Source organism: Pristis pectinata, chromosome 7 (genome assembly GCF_009764475.1).
Source record: "Pristis pectinata isolate sPriPec2 chromosome 7, sPriPec2.1.pri, whole genome shotgun sequence".
Classification (NCBI taxonomy): domain Eukaryota; kingdom Metazoa; phylum Chordata; class Chondrichthyes; order Rhinopristiformes; family Pristidae; genus Pristis; species Pristis pectinata.
The window spans coordinates 24,160,707-24,180,139 of record NC_067411.1 but is presented as its reverse complement, the minus strand read 5'-3'; the positions used below and the strand labels follow the sequence as shown (position 1 = coordinate 24,180,139).

General features: G+C 39.6%; 1 protein-coding gene across 3 annotated transcripts in view; it reads right to left on the bottom strand.

Annotated features, from left to right (window-relative positions):
- LOC127572203 (KH homology domain-containing protein 4-like) overlaps window positions 1–18,930 on the bottom strand; it is a 53,156-nt gene extending 34,226 nt beyond the window's left edge. For 2 of the 3 annotated variants that reach the window (XR_007956603.1, XM_052019133.1), the window contains exons 1-4: window positions 18,693–18,839; window positions 13,201–13,435; window positions 7,453–7,578; window positions 2,226–2,305 (exon numbers count right to left, since the gene is read on the bottom strand). Coding sequence is in view for 2 of the 3 variants with exons in the window: in XM_052019133.1 (XP_051875093.1) it covers window positions 2,226–2,305; window positions 7,453–7,578; window positions 13,201–13,435; window positions 18,693–18,730 (479 nt within the window). In the remaining variant the exon portion in view is untranslated. Of the gene's footprint in view, window positions 1–2,225; window positions 2,306–7,452; window positions 7,579–13,200; window positions 13,436–18,692 lie in introns of all 3 variants that reach the window. The other variant, XM_052019134.1, reaches the window with a different exon arrangement.
- Window positions 18,931–19,433: the final 503 nt, after the last annotated feature.

Genomic DNA, 19,433 nt, shown 5'->3' with positions numbered 1-19,433 from the left:
GTGATATTCTATACAAACCAAAGATATCTCAGGTGGTACACAAGATAATTAGCAAAGAACATTAAAAAATCTCACTTTTGCTATGCATTTTAATAATATCATGACTGATCTGATCTTAGCCTTAATTTCACTCTCTTGCCTGTTCCCCATTATCCTATGCCTCCCTTATAGAACCAACATGTGTCTATTTCAGTCCTGAATACATTCAGTGATTAAGCTTCAACTTTTCAATGGATTAGAGAATTCCAGAGATTCACAGACACTCAGAAATTCCTCATCTCCTCAGGAAGCATCCTCCCACCATCTGTCAAGTCCCCTCAGAATCTTGTTTCAATTTTTTTAAACTGCAGTTGCACAGGTTAAACCTGACCAATCTTTCCTCCCAAGTCAAACTTTTCATCCCAACCTAGTGAAACATCCCTGAACTGCCCTCAAGTATATTCCTTCTTAAATATGGAGATTAATTGTACATAGTGCTCTAGGTGGAGTCTCACCAAAACTCTGTAGTTGGAACAACATCCCCTTTATACTTCATCCTCTCTGCAATATAAATCAACATGCAATTTGCCTTCATAACTACTTCCTGTACATACATGCTAATTTCCATCTTTTCATGTCAGAGGAAACCAGATCCGTTCATACTGCAGAAGTACCCCTCCAGTTAAATAATATTGTGCTTTTCCATTCTTCAAAGTTCATAACCTCACATTCCTCCAAATTATAGACCACCTGCCAAATTTTTGCCCACTTGCAGATAAAGAAAATTGGAGGTGATTCTTGCAAATGCACCAATGCAGAAAGGTAGATGCAGACTATTACATACACATTTGGGAAAGACACTGGAAAAGCTATCTTTATTCAGGAGGCGATCAATAAGTCTATCTAGTCACAAAATATTTGAGGACAGAATGCCAAACGTGTTTGAGAAATTGGACATTGCATGCAAAGATAATACCATAATTTTCTAGACAGTCAAATCAGCTGCACGAAGGTCTTTTTGTCATCCAAAACTACCTTGTGGTACTGGACAATCTTTAGTCACTCACTAAAAAATTATGGGTTTTTTTGTGTTTAATTTGACAAAATGTTTTTATTAATGCTTTCATTAATGTTTTCACACTTTTTACAGGATAAATCTTTTAATTTTAGATTAATAAAGACTTTGAAAAAATAATTTTTTTAAAAACTGTTTTCACGTCCACTTTTAAAAAAGATAAACCATTTTTCTTCTCACTCAAAGTGAAGAGTGCTAATGCTGACACGTGACCTATATAAAACTGTTCTAAACTGTGCTAAGGTAAAGCGGATTACATTGGGCTCAGTTGGTACTGGTCAGGGTATTTACTCATCTGACCTAAAATATTGTAATCTTCATTGCATTACATTTGATATGTTCCCACCATCATGTTCCATATGTTCTACAGCAATCACAAAGATACAGAAAGTAGTTGTGCTTGCATCCCAGAAAACAAATTTAAGTGTTTCTGGATTTCAATGTTGAGACTTTTGGGGCAGATAATAGGGGAGCAATGGCGGTGCTGGATTTTAACAAAAACAATTTGGTTGTAGATTAGAGATGAAAATTTTAAAAGTTACAATAATATAACTTGAACTAAAGTCTCCCAATGAATTCCTGAGTGACAACAGATTACTATTTTATAACCAATTTTTTTTAAAAATCAGGCCTCCCAAATGTGTTAGGAGCAGAAAGAAAAAGCACGTTTCATTGGACCAAAACAAAATTTCAGAAGTTATACAGAAAATTAATCAGCACTCAGGAGAATATATACCACATATATTAATCTTCCACTTTCAGGTGCTGAAAGACCAATAAATAGATTTCCAGAATTTCCTACACCATTTCAAACAATTGAATAGTTCATCCGAAACTTGCAGCCATCAATATATTAACTATATATTATGTTAGAGTACCCTTTCTCCTGTGATAGCTGCTACACAACTTTTACTCACTGCCTTTGATATAAAACTGAAAACACAAAAATGAACGTGTAACTTCCAATTTCTCTCAAACAAACTTCTTTAAAAAACGCAGGAGCATTTTCATTTTAGAATATTTGGTAGCGAGTAACTTCATTAAATCGTTACAGTTGAATTACTTTTAAATAAGGCACACTGCTCATCATAACAAGGATGATATGCTTTGTCCTGAAGTACTAGAATCACACATTTCTGAAATAAATTACAAAATGCAAAACAGTCCTTACCCTTGTAGTGCCATTTGTTTCTCATCTGCATTCATGAATCGCCCCCTGGTTGAAACAGCAGCTCCACTAATTTTGTTTATCTGAAGAGCAAAATTAACATGATAGGGAGAATCAAACATTATCAGTTGTTCAGCTAATGCAATTCACTTTAAGAGTCTAAACCCAGTGGTGCACAACAACTGGCTCAAGGGTCATATTTGTCCAAATGTGGAAAAATATTAAAAGCCAAAAATTAAATCTTACTCTTAAAGAATTAAAAATGAAGACAATAAAAAATTTAAACAGATCAACTCAAAATTGCAATTTACCTGTCAACCTCAGAGTTATTTCTCTCCACTGAAATGGAGTTGTTGACCTTGCACCAGATCAAATGTGGCACAGGTTCTGCACTTGGGTTTCTCAAAAAACCTCTCTAGAAATGCAGGAAATTGGTGTTCTGCTGAATCCAGCATCAGAATGTGGTGGGAATTCATTGGCAAGGACAAGCAAGGAATTCCTAGCAAAAGCTGTTGTGCACCACTGATTTATGAAAAAACAAGATGTACCGAATTCAGCACAGGTGACTAACATAATCTTGCGATATTAAACCATTGAAAAGGGTGAAAATTTACTACAATTAGGAAAATGCAAAACAACTTATTACTTTGACTAACAAAGAAAACCATACAAAACTCTCTAAAAAAACATGCAGTAATATCAATTAACATAAAAAGGAATTCAAAAGCCTTCTAGTAATATGAATAGTAAACGGAGAGTAAGAGAATGGTCAAGGCCAGTTCGTGACCAAGAGGAAATCATAGAGGTGCAGGGTACAGATGAAATTTGACGAGCACTTTGTACTACTATTAATCATGGAAGAACTAAGAATAACAAAACTGCTGGAAATACCCAGCAGGACAGGCAGCATCTATGGAGAGAGAAACGAGCTAATATTTCATGCTGATGATCTATCATGAGAACAAAATGATCTATCTGAAACAGTAACTGTTTCTCTGTCTACATTTCTCTCTGCCTGATCTTGAACCACCAGGTTCAAGAACAGCTACTTCCAATCAACGATTCGGTTCTTGAACCAACTGGCAAAACCCAAATCACTATGTTCAGCAACACTATGACCACTGTGCATTAAAATTGACTTTTTTTTTGTTCTAATTCTGTTCTTTCTTGTAAAAATTGTGTATAATTGATGTTTTTCTTGTGAATGCTACTTATATGATGCTATGTGCCTGTGATGCTGCTCCAAGAAGTTTTTCATTGCACCTGCGCATACACGTACTTGTGTGTTTGACAATAAACTCCACTTTGATCTGATGAATATATCCAGCTTCTCCCTTTGTTATTTCAGTTTAAAGAGAGGGTTAGATAGGGTAGACTGCAGGAAATCTTTCTCCATATCAGAGGTAGATAAAACTAGAGGACACAGATTAAAGGTCAGGGGGGATGAGATTTAGAGAGCACATAAGGGGGACATTCTTCACCTAAAGAGTGATAAATATCTGGAATGCACTGGCTGAGAGAGTGGTTAAAGCTGGGTTGGTGACAGCATTTAAGTGTCTAGATGAACATTTGAATCACAATAGAGGGCTGTGGACCAAATACTGAACAATGGGGTTAATACAGAAGGGTGCCCAGTGGTCGGCATGAACGGGTTGGGCCGAATGGCCTGTTTCCATGCTGTATCATTTTATGATTCTATAACATCACTGTTCATAAAAGGCTCTTCAATTTAACATTGATGAAATGTTTAATGAACAATAATGAATATAAAAAACACTACCTTCAGTCTATAAAGGAGAGCCAGCATAGATTTCTTAAACAGAGATCAAGTTCGACTAATCTGGCTGAATATTGAGCAATAGAAAAGCTGATGAAGGGATGCAGTAGATGCCACCTATGTGGATTTTCCAGAGGCATTTGACAAAGTTCCACATAAAGGAATAGTTAGTGAACTGTGGCCTATACAATCATGTGGTCAGTGGCAACATAGATTAAAAATATTGACAAAACTCAGTCATGGTGAATGGTTGTTTTACAGACTGGTGGATGTTAGGAAATGGTCAGTGCTGAGGTAACTGCTGCTTTTTGGGATATGTATTAATAAATTAGATGTGTGTGTGAAGAGTGAAATTTCAAAACTTGCAGATGACACCAAGCTTTATCAAGTTTGATAAACACTGAAAATGGGAGTAACAGATGGCAAGTTGGCACAGATAAGATGGTTGAATGCTGACAAGTGACAGATGAAATTTAATACAGAGTGATACATTTTGGCAGAAGTAAGGAAAGAATCAAACTAAAAGGCAATTTTAAAGGGTGGGGAGAAGCAGAAAGATATGGGTATTGTTTTTATAATGTAATTTTCTGTAATACAAGGTTTCTTAAGAATGCAACAATCGTGTTATAGCAGAACTACCTGTATATGAAAATGGTTCCATGAATGAGTGATTTGGCCGCTGAGTTAGACCAAACTGAACTTGTTCTCCTTAGAGCAAGGAATAACGTGAGACTTACTGGAGGTGTAGAAGATCATACATAAATACTCCAGAGGATGCAGATTCAAAATGTTGGGCAAAAGGTGTGCATGCATACGCATGTGTATGTGTTTGGAGAAAAGAGTAGAAGACACTGACGAAAATTTACTCACCGACTACAGACAAAGTATGAAGGAATGAGACTGACCACTCTCCTTAATGGGAATCCAACACTGACCAGATGGCAAAGAGTATGCCTCGTGGGCCATAAAAATTCTATGAAACTATACGGAGACAATATTTCCACTAAGAGGACACCAATGTAGGATAGTTAATATAAATAAGTGAAAGATCCAGAAAAATTACTGGAAGTTTTAATGATCTGTCAAGAGTAACCTGGATGACCAACTTCAGTGTATTTCGTAGATGGCGTATACTACCCACTCTTTATGCTACTGGTGGAAGGAAGTGAATGCTTAGGGTGGTTGCTGGGGTACCAATCAAACAGGTCACTTTATCCTGGATGGGATCAAGCCTGAGTTGTTGGCACTGCACTCAACCAGTGGAGAGTTTTCTATCACACTTCTGACTTGTGCCTTGTACATGGTGGAAAGCCTTGGGGAATCAGGTGGCAAGTCACTCACTGCAGGATATCCAACCTCTGACATGCTCCCAAAGCCAAGTTATATGTGTGGCTAGGCCAGTGGAGTTTCTGATCAATTGTAACCCCCAGGATATTCATGATGGAGAACTTAGCAATGGCAACACCATTGAATATCAAGGGTAAGTGGTCAGACTGTTGTTGGAGATGGTCATTGCCTGGCAGTTGTTGCCACTTAATCAGCCCAAACCCAAATGTTGTCTAGATCGTGATGGATGTAGGCATGGGCTGCTCCATTTAATGAAAAGTTGCAAACAGAATTGAACACTGTGCATTCATCACATCGAACATCCCCAGTTCTAAAATGATCACTGCTAAAGCAGGTGAGGATGGCTTAACCCAAAATACTGCTCCAAGGAACTCCTGCAGTCAAGTCCATGTGCTAGAATGACTGACTTCTGACAACCAGCGACACTTCGCTTTGAATTTGATGCCCACTGACTTCAGTTTTACCAGAGCGCCTTGATGCCACACTTGGTCATTGCTACTTTGATGCCAAGGGGAATCACTCCCACCTCACCACTGGAATTCAGCTCTTTGGTCCATGTTCAGACCAATGTTGTGATGAGGTCTAGAGCAGAGTCACCCTGGCAAAAACCCAATCAGGGCATGATAGGGTAGGTTATTGCTGACTGATAGCACTATCAACACTAGCTTCCATCAGTTTGCTGATGATTGGGAGATAATGTAATGTACCTGAAAGTACGCAAAAGCACATTAGCAACTTGCAAAAAAAAAATTGGATATTTACCTGAAAATGAAAATGATACACTGTTATGGGATGCGAGGAAGAATTATTTGGATATCTCTTGCAGTTAGATAGTAAAGGAATAATGGGCCAAACGGCCCCTCACAATGTGATATTCTACTCCATGATTCTATCTGCAATTTGTTTCTCATTTATAATTTAGAGGCTGCAGACATTGTTGGCAAGGCCAGCATTGTCTAACCTCTGGAAGGCAGTGATTGTTGAGCCATGCTGACAATTTGAAGGTGCTTTATTAGAACTTGGGTAAGAATTTCTAGTATTCAGATGCAATGACAAAGGACTAAGGACACATTTCCAATTAAGAATGATGTGTAACTTAGAGAATTTGCAATTGGTGGCATTCCCATGCACCTACTGCTTTTTTTCTTTCTTAGTGGAGGTCACGTGTTTGAGACTGATTTAGTAGCCTAAGCAAGTAACTACATTTTGTAGATGGTACACACTGAAGCCATGGTTGGCCAGTGGAGGGAGTAAGCATTTAGGGTGATAGATGCGATGCCAATTAAGTGGGCTACTTTGCTCCGGATGGTCTCCAAATTGAAGTATTGTTGGAACTACACTTATCCAGGTAAGTAGAGGGTATTACATCTGACTTGTGATTTGTAGATGCTACAAAGGTTTTGGAGTGACAGTTGTGTCATTTGTCACAAGATACCGAAACTCTTTTTTTGCTCTTGTAGCCACAACATTGATTTTTTGATGCAATGGCAACACCAGGATGATGGTGGTGGGGGACTCAGCAACAATGATGTCATTGAATGTCAAAGACAAAATTTTAGAATGGCTTGTTTGAGATGGTTGTTGCCTGCCCATGGCATAAAGCAAATGCCTATCAGCTCATGCCTGAATGCTGTCTAGGTATTTCAAGTTTGCACTGCAGATTCAATTTCTGACAAATTATGAATCAAACTGAATATAATGTAACTATCAGCAAAACTCTCCTCTTCTGACGCGATGGGAGGAGTTGGAGATGGGCAAGCCTAAGACACTATCCTGAGGAACTCCTAGAGCTTGAATAAATAACCTCTAACAAACACAACAATCTTCTTTTGTGTAAGATATGACTCCAAGCTTTGCCCATTCATTTCATTTTTTTTATTAAAGAGCTCCTTGACTTCTAGGGTAGTCACTCTCAGCACATCTTTATATTTCAGCTTTTTGGTCCAATGCTGTAACATGGATTAAACATAGCTATCCAAATACACACAGATTTAGATCTAGCACATACATCCATATTTTCTTACTTGGAAGAACCCCACTTGAACATACATTCATAACTTACAGCATAAACTGTTCAAAGTTTAAATCATGATGCACATCACTTACTTCATCTTGAGTATGACCTCTTGTAAGTAAATTTCTACATACAATAGGAACATCATTAATTTCAATTTCAGCAACCACCATATCATCTTTGTTCTTTTGATGGGATGATGACTTTGAAGACTTTGACTGGAAAGAAAAGAGAAAGTGAATGAATTTGATTCTATTGCACAATTATGAAACAAGTATTAGCTATTTTAATAAACTAAAGGAATTTTTTTTCATAGTTAGTCACCAAGTTACAGAAAACATTGCCTCATCCATCTCAAATGGTTAACCTCTTACTTTTAAACAGTAACCCCTACAATTACAATCTCCCAGAATAGTAAACATTCTCCCCATATCCACCCTGTCGAGACCCCTCAGGAGTTCTTATGTATCTAATGTCCCCTTTCATCCTTATAAATTCTAGCCAATACCAGCTTATATTATTCAACCTTTTCTCATAAAATAATCCACCCACTCTAGTAAACCTTCTCTGAATTATTTCTAATACATTAGCATCCTTACTTAAATAAGGAGACAAATAGTGTACACAGTACTTCAGATATGGTCTCATCAATGCCCCATATAACTGAAGCAAATCTCCCTACTTTTGTATTCAATTCCCCTAGCAACAAACAGTATCAATTTTTTGGTTTTCCTAATTCCTTGCCATGCATTCATACTAACCTGCAAGCACCAGGCCTCACAGATCTCTCTGCACCTTTGCGCTCTGCAATATCTCACCATTTAGATAAGGCCTTTTTATTTTTCCTGCTAGACACTTTCACCTTTTCCCATATTATACTCCATTTGCCAGATCTTTGCCTATCTAATTAACCTATATATATTCCTTTGTAGCCTCTATGTCCACTTCACAACTTACTCTCCTACCAGTTTTTGAGCCATCAGGAAACTTAGCAATGATGCCATTGGTCCTTTCATTTATTTGAATGGGAAATGATAATCACTGTGTCATACAACTTATCATAACTGGCCAAGCAGAAAAAAAACATTTAAGCCCATTTTGTTTCCAATCAGCCACTGAACCTTTTATCCACACAATGTTAACCCCTACACACACCAGTTTTTATTTTCTGCAATAATCTTTGATGTGGCATCTTACAAATTCCTTTGGAAATCCAAGTACAGTACACCCATTGGTTCTCCTTTATCCACATGACATGTCATTTCTTCAAAGAACTCTAATAAACTAAACAAACACGATTTCCATATCACAAAACTATGTTGGCTTTAACTGATTACATTCAATTTTTCCAAGTAGCCTGCTCCAACTTAATTTTCCCCATGATAGGTGTTAAGCTAACTGGATGCAATTTTCTGCTTTGCCTTCTGCTCTTTTTCAAAAAAAGAGTTGCATTCTCTATTTTCCAATCTAATGGAACTTTCCCTAACTCTAGGGAATTTTGAAAAATCAAAACCAAAGCATCAGCTATCTCACCATCCTGCTTCTTTATGTCTCCAGGTTGAACTCCATCAGGGACTTAATCATCCAACGCCTCCAACAATTTACTTAGTACCACTTCCTCGGAGACTTTCCTCCTTCCCTTCCAATTCCTGATTTACAACATCTCTGGTTGTAACTTGTATTGTCTAGGGCGGACCAATACAAAATTCATTGGCAATCTTTACTTTTCATCACTTTCTTTTGGACCAACGTACACCCAACTTTTTTAAAAGTATCTTTACAAACTCTTATCCTCTATTCTTACTTTTTTTTTAGCTACCTTTGTGCCATATTCTAATTCTTCCCTACTAATCTTTTAATCATCATTTGTTATTTTTAATATTCCGTCCAATCTTCTGACCTACCAACAATCTTTGTGCAATTATTTGTTTTATTTCTGATGTGCTTTTTATAACATTATTTTGTCATCTGGCTGCATTTAACAGTCATGCAACTTTTTTTTCCCCATGTCAATAGTTTCACCAGTCTTTCAACTCATAGCAAGATTCCTTTTCATTCTTTTTCATTACTTTTCAATTTTCTATTAGTTTGAAGTATCAAGGGATATGGAGCCATGATGGATAAATGAAATTGAGATGGCAGTCAATTTAGCCACCCTTTCTAGGCTGGACACAAAGGATATCTCAACAAAACCCAACATAAAAATCAAAATTTTATACAAGTGATGACATTATGTTGGATAATTTTCAACTGCAGTTTTGTGCAACCAGCAATGGTGATTTCATGAGTATTTTTTCAGCTAAGTCAATAATCAAATCCAAGAATTTACAGCTCAGATTTCTCTATCTATCTATTGGAATATGGGCATTGTCAGCTACGTTAGCAGTTTTTTCCCCACCCTTAAATGGCCTTGATAAACTTTTGAGTGAGCGATCTCCTTCACCAACTTGTCCTTTGAGTAAAGGTAAGAAGTCGCATGAGTTGGTCTTGGTAATGATGGAAGGACTGGCAATATATTTCCATGTCAGAATGGTGCATAATTTGACAGAGAACCTTTAAATGATGGTGTTGTTATTGCCGACCCGCACTTCTGTAATAAATCAGATAACAGCAGAACCAAAGAACTTACAATAAATGCTTTACTAGCTTTCGCTAGCGGGAGTGAGGGAATACAGAGGAAGAGTTAACAATGTAACCCTAGCTCTATACTAATCCTCACTCAAAGATTCAAATGCTAGGGTCCCTCTTTTATACTTAGAGCAAAGAAGTCTACGTGTTAAGTTTCACATACCAAACTATGTTACCTAATTTTTTTCTTAATTAAATTGATTTAACTCTTCCTTATCTGCTTATTATCTGCTATTTCCTTATCTTTAAGCACTTGGTAACCTGGCAGCAGTCCATCATGTTACAATCTGAAGTCACAGACAGGTCCAGGCTCCAAGGATAACCGCTTATCAAAAAAGACTTACAAAGAGAGTATTCCTAACTACTTCGATTTACACAAGACACCTGGGTACATCATGCATCTCCACTATAGTCAGCCGTGCTTAAGCCATAGCAAGCTGAACAACATTAACCCTTACATTCTCAGTTACTTTTACAGTGTTTCCATGTATCAGCTATCCTTATCAGTGGTACAGGTCATGGATTTGGGAAGTGTGCAGGAACAGCCTGTGAAAGTAAAAACACTGCATTTTGCAGATGGCATATACCATGGCCATGATGCAATAGAGTTAGAAGTACAGTGGATGAGGTGCCAACCTAGTAGGCTGCTTTGCCTTGGATGATAACAAGCTACTTTGTTTTGTTGTTGGAACTACATTCATCCAGGGAATTGGAGAATACTCCATGAAGCCACACTTAAAGCACCGAATGCAGCAAGTTCCCTTAATACCATCTACTACATTCAGTGCTCCAAGTGTGGCCTCTTCCACATCGGCAAGATCAAATGCAGACTAGGTGACCGCTTCGCAGAACACTTGTGCTTTGTCCGTAACCACGATCTGCATCTCCCCATTGCCAGTCACTTCAACTCCCCTCCATCACAGATATGTCAGTCCTCGGCCTCCTCCACTGCCAGGAAAATTCCAAGCACAAACTGGAGGAACCTCATTTTCCATCTTGGAACCGTGCAGCCTAACAGCATGAACATTGAATTCTCCCACTTTAAGTAAAATCTCCACACTGCCCCCCTCCCCCAACAACGCCTCTTCTTTTCTTTCCCTTTCCTAGCCTCTTTTTCTACCCCCCTTTTATCTTCCTTACCTTTGACCTATCCCCATGGATCTGCTCTCTCCTCCTCCCCCACACCTATCACTATCTCATACATGCATCTACTATCACCTTGTGCCCACTCCGCCTCCCCTCTTTTGTCCACCTATCACTGCTCTGCTTTTCCCTCCTATATATTGGGCTTCCCCTTTTCCTATCTTCAGTCCTGAAGAAGGGTCCTGACCCGAAACATTGACTGCCTGCTTTTCTTCACGGATGCTGCCTGGCCTGCTGAGTTCCTCCAGCATCAGTGTTTTTCTTCATGACTTATGTCTTGCAGGTCATAAAAATAGCTTTGAGATATCAGGAAGTGAGTCATTCTAGAGGATAACCAACCTCTGGCTTGCTCTTATAGCACTGTATTTATATGGTTGGTCTATGGTGAATCCCGGGATGTTGACAGGGTGGGTGGACTCAGAATTGTAATACCATTGAACATCATGGTTAGAGGGTTAGATTCTTGCTTGTTGCTGATTGCCATTATCTAGAACTTCTTTAACACAAATTTTACATGTCACTGATCGGCCCATGTTGGAATGTGGCATAGATCCTACGGCATGTGGACAAAGACTGCTTCATTTTCTAAGCAGTTGCAAAGTGAATTCAACATGGTTCACTGATGATTGCACATCCCCATTTCTGAACTTGTGATGGAAGGTCATTGAGGAAGCAGCTGAAAATGGGTGGAACTAAGACACGGCCCTGAGAAACTCCCGCAGTGATGTCCTGGAGCTGCAATGATCGACCTCCAACAACAACCATTTTTCTCTGTACAAAGTAGGACTTCAACCCCTGTGTTTTTTCCTTGACGTACACTGCCTTCAATTTTACCAGGTCTCCTAGATTCCAAGCTCTTGTCATATGCCACCTTAGTGACAAGAGCAGTCATTCCCACTTCTTAGTAATTCAGCTCTTTGTAGAAGAAGATTGTAATAAACTCTGGGACCAAGTGAAGCTGGTGAATTCCAAACCGGGCATTGCTGAGCTGGTTAATGAAGATTTAAATGCCCCTTGATAGCACTGTCGAAAACTCTGCTGTTGATTGAGACGTAACTTATCAGATTGTATTTGTCCTTCTTTTAGTAAAAGGGACCATCCTTTGGCAGTTTTCCACATTGTTTGGTGGATGCCAAGCTGTTTCTCTACAGTTACAACAGTACCTCGAGGCACGGCTAGTCCTGGAGTGCATGCCTTCAACAGGTGAAATGTTGTCTGGTTCTACAGCCTTTGTTGTATCCAGCACACTCAGTTCTTTCAGGATATCACATGAATTAAAGAATGGCTTCTGTGATAGTGAGCTCTTGGGAGCATCAGCCTTGCCCTGACACTGAGGGTGGGGAATGATAAGTCTCCTCTTCACCTATTGCATTTCAAGAAATTCGAAAGGATGAAAGATAGGGATAATTAGGAGATAAGGGTCAAAGATAATAGCTCAATTAAAACTGACTATTTGGTGAAATAGATTCCTTTAATAATTCAAAACCTCCCAAATCTTAGAAGGGATGTTTCTAGAGTTTACTCAGGATAAAGGCCTTTAAACTGTGAAATAAAACCATACACTAATATGAACAGAACTTGGTACCTTTGGTTTCGTGTCTCATTAGAAATTACAATAGTAATCAGTATTTCACATAAAAGATGCGAGCTGAAGTGAAACTAAAAAAAAACTGCAGATGCTGGAAATCTAAAATAAAAACAGAGAATGTTGGAAATACTCAGCAGGTCAGGCCGCATCCATGGGAAGAAACAGTTAACGTTTCAGGTCAAAAACTCTGAGTTCTGACAAAAGGTCTTTGACCTGAAACTTTAACTGTTCCTCACAAAGAAGAAACTGGCCTGCATTTTTGTAAGGAAATATGTAATAGAATACCAAGTTTGCAACAGTGTAGTTTGAAATATTTTGTTGTTTAATATAGCATCATATTGTTAAGTGCTGTTGACACGGAAGACATTGTTGTTCAAATGCTTTATTACAGTCAAGCTGACTTCAGATAGCAAAATGCTATCATTTCATAATGACAGTGTAAAAAGGACCACTGTGCACTTAATTTAAAAACAATACTTACTCTGTTACTTGGAGTCTGTGGTAACTTCAGTTTCCCTTTTGCCATCAACATAGCATTAATCCTGGCAGCTGCAGCAGAAGCTGCATCTAATGCATCTGATGAAGACTGAGAAGAATGGCTGCCTGTTGCAGAGCCTGGGAGACCTCCACTTTGTGGCATTGTGACTGAAAAATTGTTCATCTGAGACTCTATTGACACAGGAACTGATTCTGGACAATCCCATTTACTACGGCGCCTAAAACAACAAAATTGTTGATTAATATTGTGGATATCACAATTCCAACCCATTTTGTGTTTCTCCACCTTGGGCAGACCACTCAATTCAAAATCACAGGATGATCTGAATCCATAAACATCTAGTACAATTGTGTGCAGGTTTAAGTCATTGAATAAGGAAGATTGCTAATTTGTAATTTCAGCCAAAAATGTATAAACAGTAAAATATCTTTTCTCTAAATCCCAGGTATGAAAGTTAATCATTGTGACAAATAACTTTCTTCCTGGACTCCTGCTAAAATCATACATGGATGCTGATGACAAGATCAATCTCTAATGGGACATCTGCTACAAGCAAATAATCTGCCAACATTAATTGTTAATCTTCACATGAATAAAGATAACATGGGCAAGGAATAATGGAGCCCAACAGCTCCTGTATTGTAACATAAGCAGTCCGTTTCTTCAAAATGAAGGAAAATAATCAGGCAGTTAAAAAGGGAATGAAAGCGCTAACTTTGTAAAAAAAATCCAACACAAATGTAAATATGTAAGAAAGGGAATGTGCAGAAAGATTGCTCATTAAACTTGCGGCATTATTGCCCTATCTGACATGTTCACAGTTCATTACTTAGGAACTACGCAGTGTAAAGTTATGGGCAGTTTGATGTACAGGTCGTCCCCAGGTTATGGACGCTTGACTTATGGACAGCCCATACATACACACGAGCATGTACATAAGAATGGGCATACGGGGGATCTGCAAGATGCATTTGTCGGCTGCTGTGGGGTGGGAATGGCGCACTTCTGCATGTCTTCACTCTCCCCCAGTGACCACCCTCCATCAACCCCTCCAAGCAGACTCACTCAGTAAGGCCAGCTGGCGGCCACTCTTCCTACGACAGTTCACTCTGCCATCACAGCTGTTTCTGTGATCCCTGACCACACACTGTTTTTGTTCATTTCCAACTTATGAACTGTTCAGGTTATGAATGATTCTCAGGAACAGAACCCTGTTGTAACCTGGGGAGGACCTGTACCAGGAACCTACTAAAACCCAAGTTCACTCTAATACAACCCATTCATTCCATGTCAAGCAATTAAAACAAGACAGCCATCATCACTGTCATTATCTTTCGATTCAAAATTGGTTTGATCATAGAAGACCATAGGTGGTGGTGGTGGTGGAGAGGTGGTTTTCTGACTGGAGGTCTGTGACCAGAAGTACTCCACAAGGATCAGTGCCGGCTCCTCTGTTATTTGTGAGATATATGAATAATAAAAATGTAGGTGGTCTAATTTACAAGTTTGTAGACAAAACAAAAATTGGAGCAATTGTGGACTTCAGCGGGTGCAGCTGTGGACTGCAGCAAGGTTACAGCGGGGTATAGATCAGTTGGAAATTTGGGTGGAGAAATGGCAGATGGAGTTTAATCCTGACAAATGTGAAGTGTTCCACTTTGGGAGGTCAAATGCAAGTGTAAACTATACAGTAAAAGGCAGGACCCTTGGGAGCACTGATGAACAGAGCGGTCTTGGGGTGCAAGTCCATAGCTCCCTGAAAGTGGGATACAAGTGGATAGGGTGGTAAAGTGACCTCCAGTCAGAAAACTTCTTCAGTCATGGCACTGAGTATAGAAGTCAGGAAGTCACGTTGCAGCTGCATAAAACTACTTAGGCCACATTTGGTTGTGGAGGTTTTGGAGAAGATGCAGAAGAGGTTTATCAGGATGCTGCCTGGATTAAAGGATATTGGGCATAAGAAGCTGAACAAACTTAAGTTGTTTTCTCTGAAGTGGAGGCTGAGGGGAGACCTGATAGAAATTTATTAAATTATGAGAGTCATAGATAGGGTAGATAGTCTGTCTTCTTCCCAGGGTAGAAATGTCAAATACTAGAGGACATAGATTTAAGGTGAGAGGGGGAAACTTAAAGGAGATGTGGGAGGAAAGTTTTTTTTAAAATCAGACACAAAGTGGTAGGTGCCTGTAATGCACTGCCAAGGGAGGTGGTAGAAGCAGATATGACAGCAAAGTTTAAGAGGCACTTAGACAGACACATGGACAGGCAGGGAACAGAGGAATGTTATGCAGGCAGATGGGATTAGTTATATTGGCATCATGGCCAACACAGACTTCTTTTTCCAATGTAATCTTTTTCCAATTTTTTTCCCCAATCTTTAGGTACGTAAGCTATTAGTACCTCACAAGCGTCCACCATGAAATCAATTAAACTACTTGGATCAAAAGAGAAGACTCCACAGCCAAAGTCAAGTCTAGCTTCAAACACATAAGCACTTCCATTTTATAGCGATACTGGTAAAAATTTCAGTCACCCAAAGCCAAACTGACCTGAAATGTTAAAAACCTGTTCATTTACAATATAACTTGCTGACCACTTGAAATAGTAAAACCAACAAATATGGAGATGATGTTACAGCACAAGATATTATAATGCTCATTAAAATGGAAAATAAAAACTTCAAACTGAAATACATGTTATCACTGCTGATCTTGCTACAGCAATAAGACAATAAGCAACATAAACACATTATCAGTCAATTGGTCTGAGTGGCAGGAGGATATTTACACCTTTCCCTACATGATCAATCTGAGATGTGAACATTTTTTTTCCTTCTGTATTTAAAATTGAAGACTCAAAGCAGTTTTTAATTCAGCCAAAGAGAAAAACATATAGTCATTAAAACTATAGCTTAAATCCAGAAATTAGTTATACTGTAAAAGACAAAGGGTAGTGGTCAATGAGCCATATTTCGGTTGGCAGTCCGTGACTAGTAGTCTTCCATGGGGCTCCGTACTGGGACCCTTGTGATAAACATAAACGAAAACATGGATGGATGGGTTAACAAGTTTGCAGATGGCACAAAGATTGGTGGCATTGTGGATAGTGTAGAAGATTGCCAAAGGATACAGCGGGATATAGATCAGTTGTAGATATGGGCAGAGAAATGGGCAGATGGAGCTTAATCTGGGCAAGTATGAGGTGTTGCACTTTGGGAGATCCAATGTAAAGGGAAAGCACACAGTTAATGGTAGAACCCTTAACAGCATTGACGTACAAAGGGATCCAAGTCAGTAGCTTCCTGAAAGTGACCACGCAAGTTGATAGGGTGGTAAAGAAAGTGTATGGCATATTTGGCTTTATTAGTCAAGGCACTGAGTTCAAGAGTCAGGAAGTTATAATTATAAAACTCTGGTTAGACCACATTGCATGCAATCTTGGTTGGCCCAATATAGTAAACATGTGGAGGGTGCAGAAGAGGTTTACCAGGATGCTGCCTGGACTAGAGGACATGTACAAAATGGAGAGATTGGACAGACTAGGGTTGTTTTCTCTGGAGTGGTGGTGGTTGAACCGAGATCTGATAGAAGTTTATAGTTATTAGAGGCACAGATAGAGTATACAGCCAGTATCTTTTTCCTAGGGTCAAAATATCTAATACTAGCAGACGTGCATTGGGGGGGGGGGGGGGAGGAATGAGGTGGGGTGGGGTGGGAGAGTTCAAAGGAGATATGCAGGGCAGGTCTTTTTTATATACATATACAGAAAGTGGTGGGTGCCTGAAATGCACTGCCAGTAATAGTGGCGGAAGCAGATACGATAGAGACATTTATGAGGCTCTTAGATAGGTACATGAATATGCAGAGAATGGAGGGCTGTGGACCATGTGCAAGCAGAAGAGATGAGTTTAATCATGCATCATTGACTTAATTAGTTCAGCACAATATCATGGACTGAAGGGCCTGTTCCTGCACTGTAATGTTCTATGTATTCTTCATTTTGTACATACTTTAAAAATTATGTAGGTTGGAGAATGCAAAGCTGGAAAATATTTATACTGATCACCATCTCAACTTTATTAAAGGCTATAAAGATCCAACTTAGTATATACTAAAGACTGACCTACAGACTACCCCTCCATAAAAAATGTATTGATTTCACCACATTTGCATACTGCTTGCAAGTAAACTGATATGTATTGTGCTTCTCAACAAAATTAAACGAAAAGTTACAAACACTGTGACACGCAATCAAAAGTCAGGAGAGTGATTTATGTCAATCTACCTCAATAAAGACTAGTGAGGTACAAAGTGTATTTACAGAAAATCAGAGAACAAAATTTCCACATATATACACTAGATGGCCATTTTAGAATAAAGCAATCCAACTTTACCATGTAACTAAAAATAATCTATGAAATAATCTGAAATTGCTCGCTGGAATAACATTTTATAATCCAACAGTTACCAATACCTAACTTTAAGGTGAATTTGTTCCGAAGTTTAAATATGAAATTTAGATAAAACATTGCATCATGGAATAGGATTTTATAAAAATATTTTGATATGCAAATTTTAATCAAAATACTTTTCATTCCAAGGAGCAATTGTTGCCACTTTCAGCAAGATAATTCAAAGGCAAAATTCACTTAGTACCTGATCACAAGAAACCCAATATTGAAACGCTATGCACTTAAATTACAATTCTTCTTATAAAATAGTATAAATACTGCATACGATCTCTCTTCTTCCCCACTTCTAAATGTCAGAATCACAAAAATAATCAGTTAACACTAAGATCAGTGGTCTTGAAAACTTTAACCAATTCATTCCAGAGTTCAAAGAGAGGGTCTGCATTTATCGGTGTTGCATTTTTTCCTGAATATTTAGAACACAACTCATTCCACGACCTAAAAACTGAGATACAGTTCGACTATTACGAAAAGAAACATAAGTGCGCAGTGGTGAGTACATTTTTCTGCGACACTTTTTAAATGCACACCATCCCCGCCGTGTCCAAAAACATTCAAAGTTGAGTTAAAAATCTTGTGAGGACACGATCACAGGGGAAAAAGAGAGGGAAAAAGGGACCGCGGGAAAGCTCCATCGCACCTCTTTACTGCCAACTTGTGTGAAGCTTACAGCGGGGAAAGAAAATTAATCCTGGGTCTATTTTGATAAAGGCGAAAAGCAAACTTGGTGTTGTAGCGTCACTAACAAGTCGACAACCCTGCCGCCCTCAAACCCGGGCTGAGCCCATTTACTCGACAAAGGTTCAATTCGGCTCGGCGCCCGCTTCGTCGGCCCGGCTTTGGCCTGGGTCGGCGCCTGTTCCCAGGCCCGGCTTGGGCTCGGGCTGGCTTGGACCCGGGTCGGCGCCTGTTCCCGGGCCCGGGTTTCCTCGGCGGCGGGGCTCGGGCCTAGGTCGAGCGGGCGGTATCGACGCACCAGTTTCTTTTTTAAAAAAACACACACCAACCACCGCGAGTATCGGCATGGCGGCCGCGCACCATCCCGATTCTGACGGGCACATCAACATCCCCGAACAAGTAGCCGTCAGGGAGCGGCCGGGCGAAGGGACCGATCGCCGAACGCCGGCATTTCCGAGCTCCTTACCCCGCAGACTGCGGCGATCCGGCCGACATTGTGAGAGCGAGCAGAACGGAGACTACGTCCGACGTCAGCACGTCCTCGGCGCTGAGTACCACGTACCCCTCGTGTCGGGCCAAACCATTGGAGCTGTTGATAGTCTTCCCCTCCACCCAGTGGCGCTGTGCAAGCGACCTGGAACCAGCTCGCAACAATGACATTTCTATCCCCCAGATGGCGTTGGTTGTAAGAGTAAGTCACAGTATGTCTGGTACTTGGGGAAAGATATAATTGTACAATAATGTACAGAGGAGGTCATTGCCAGGAATGGAAAATTGCAGTTTTGAAGAAAGATTGAATAAGCTCGAGCTGAGGGAAAGATCACTTGAGCAGTGTAAAATTATGAGTGTTGTCTCAGAACTTATTGGAGGGAACAGAGGGTTCAGATTTGAAAGCATCCTATCCGGATGCATCACAGCTTGGTATGGCAACTGCTCTGCCCAGGACTGCAAGAAATTGCAGAGTTGTGAACGCAGTCCAGTCCATCACGCAAACCAACCTCCCCTCCATTGACTTCATCTACATTTCCCACTGCCTTGGGAAAGCAGCCAACATAATCAAGAACCC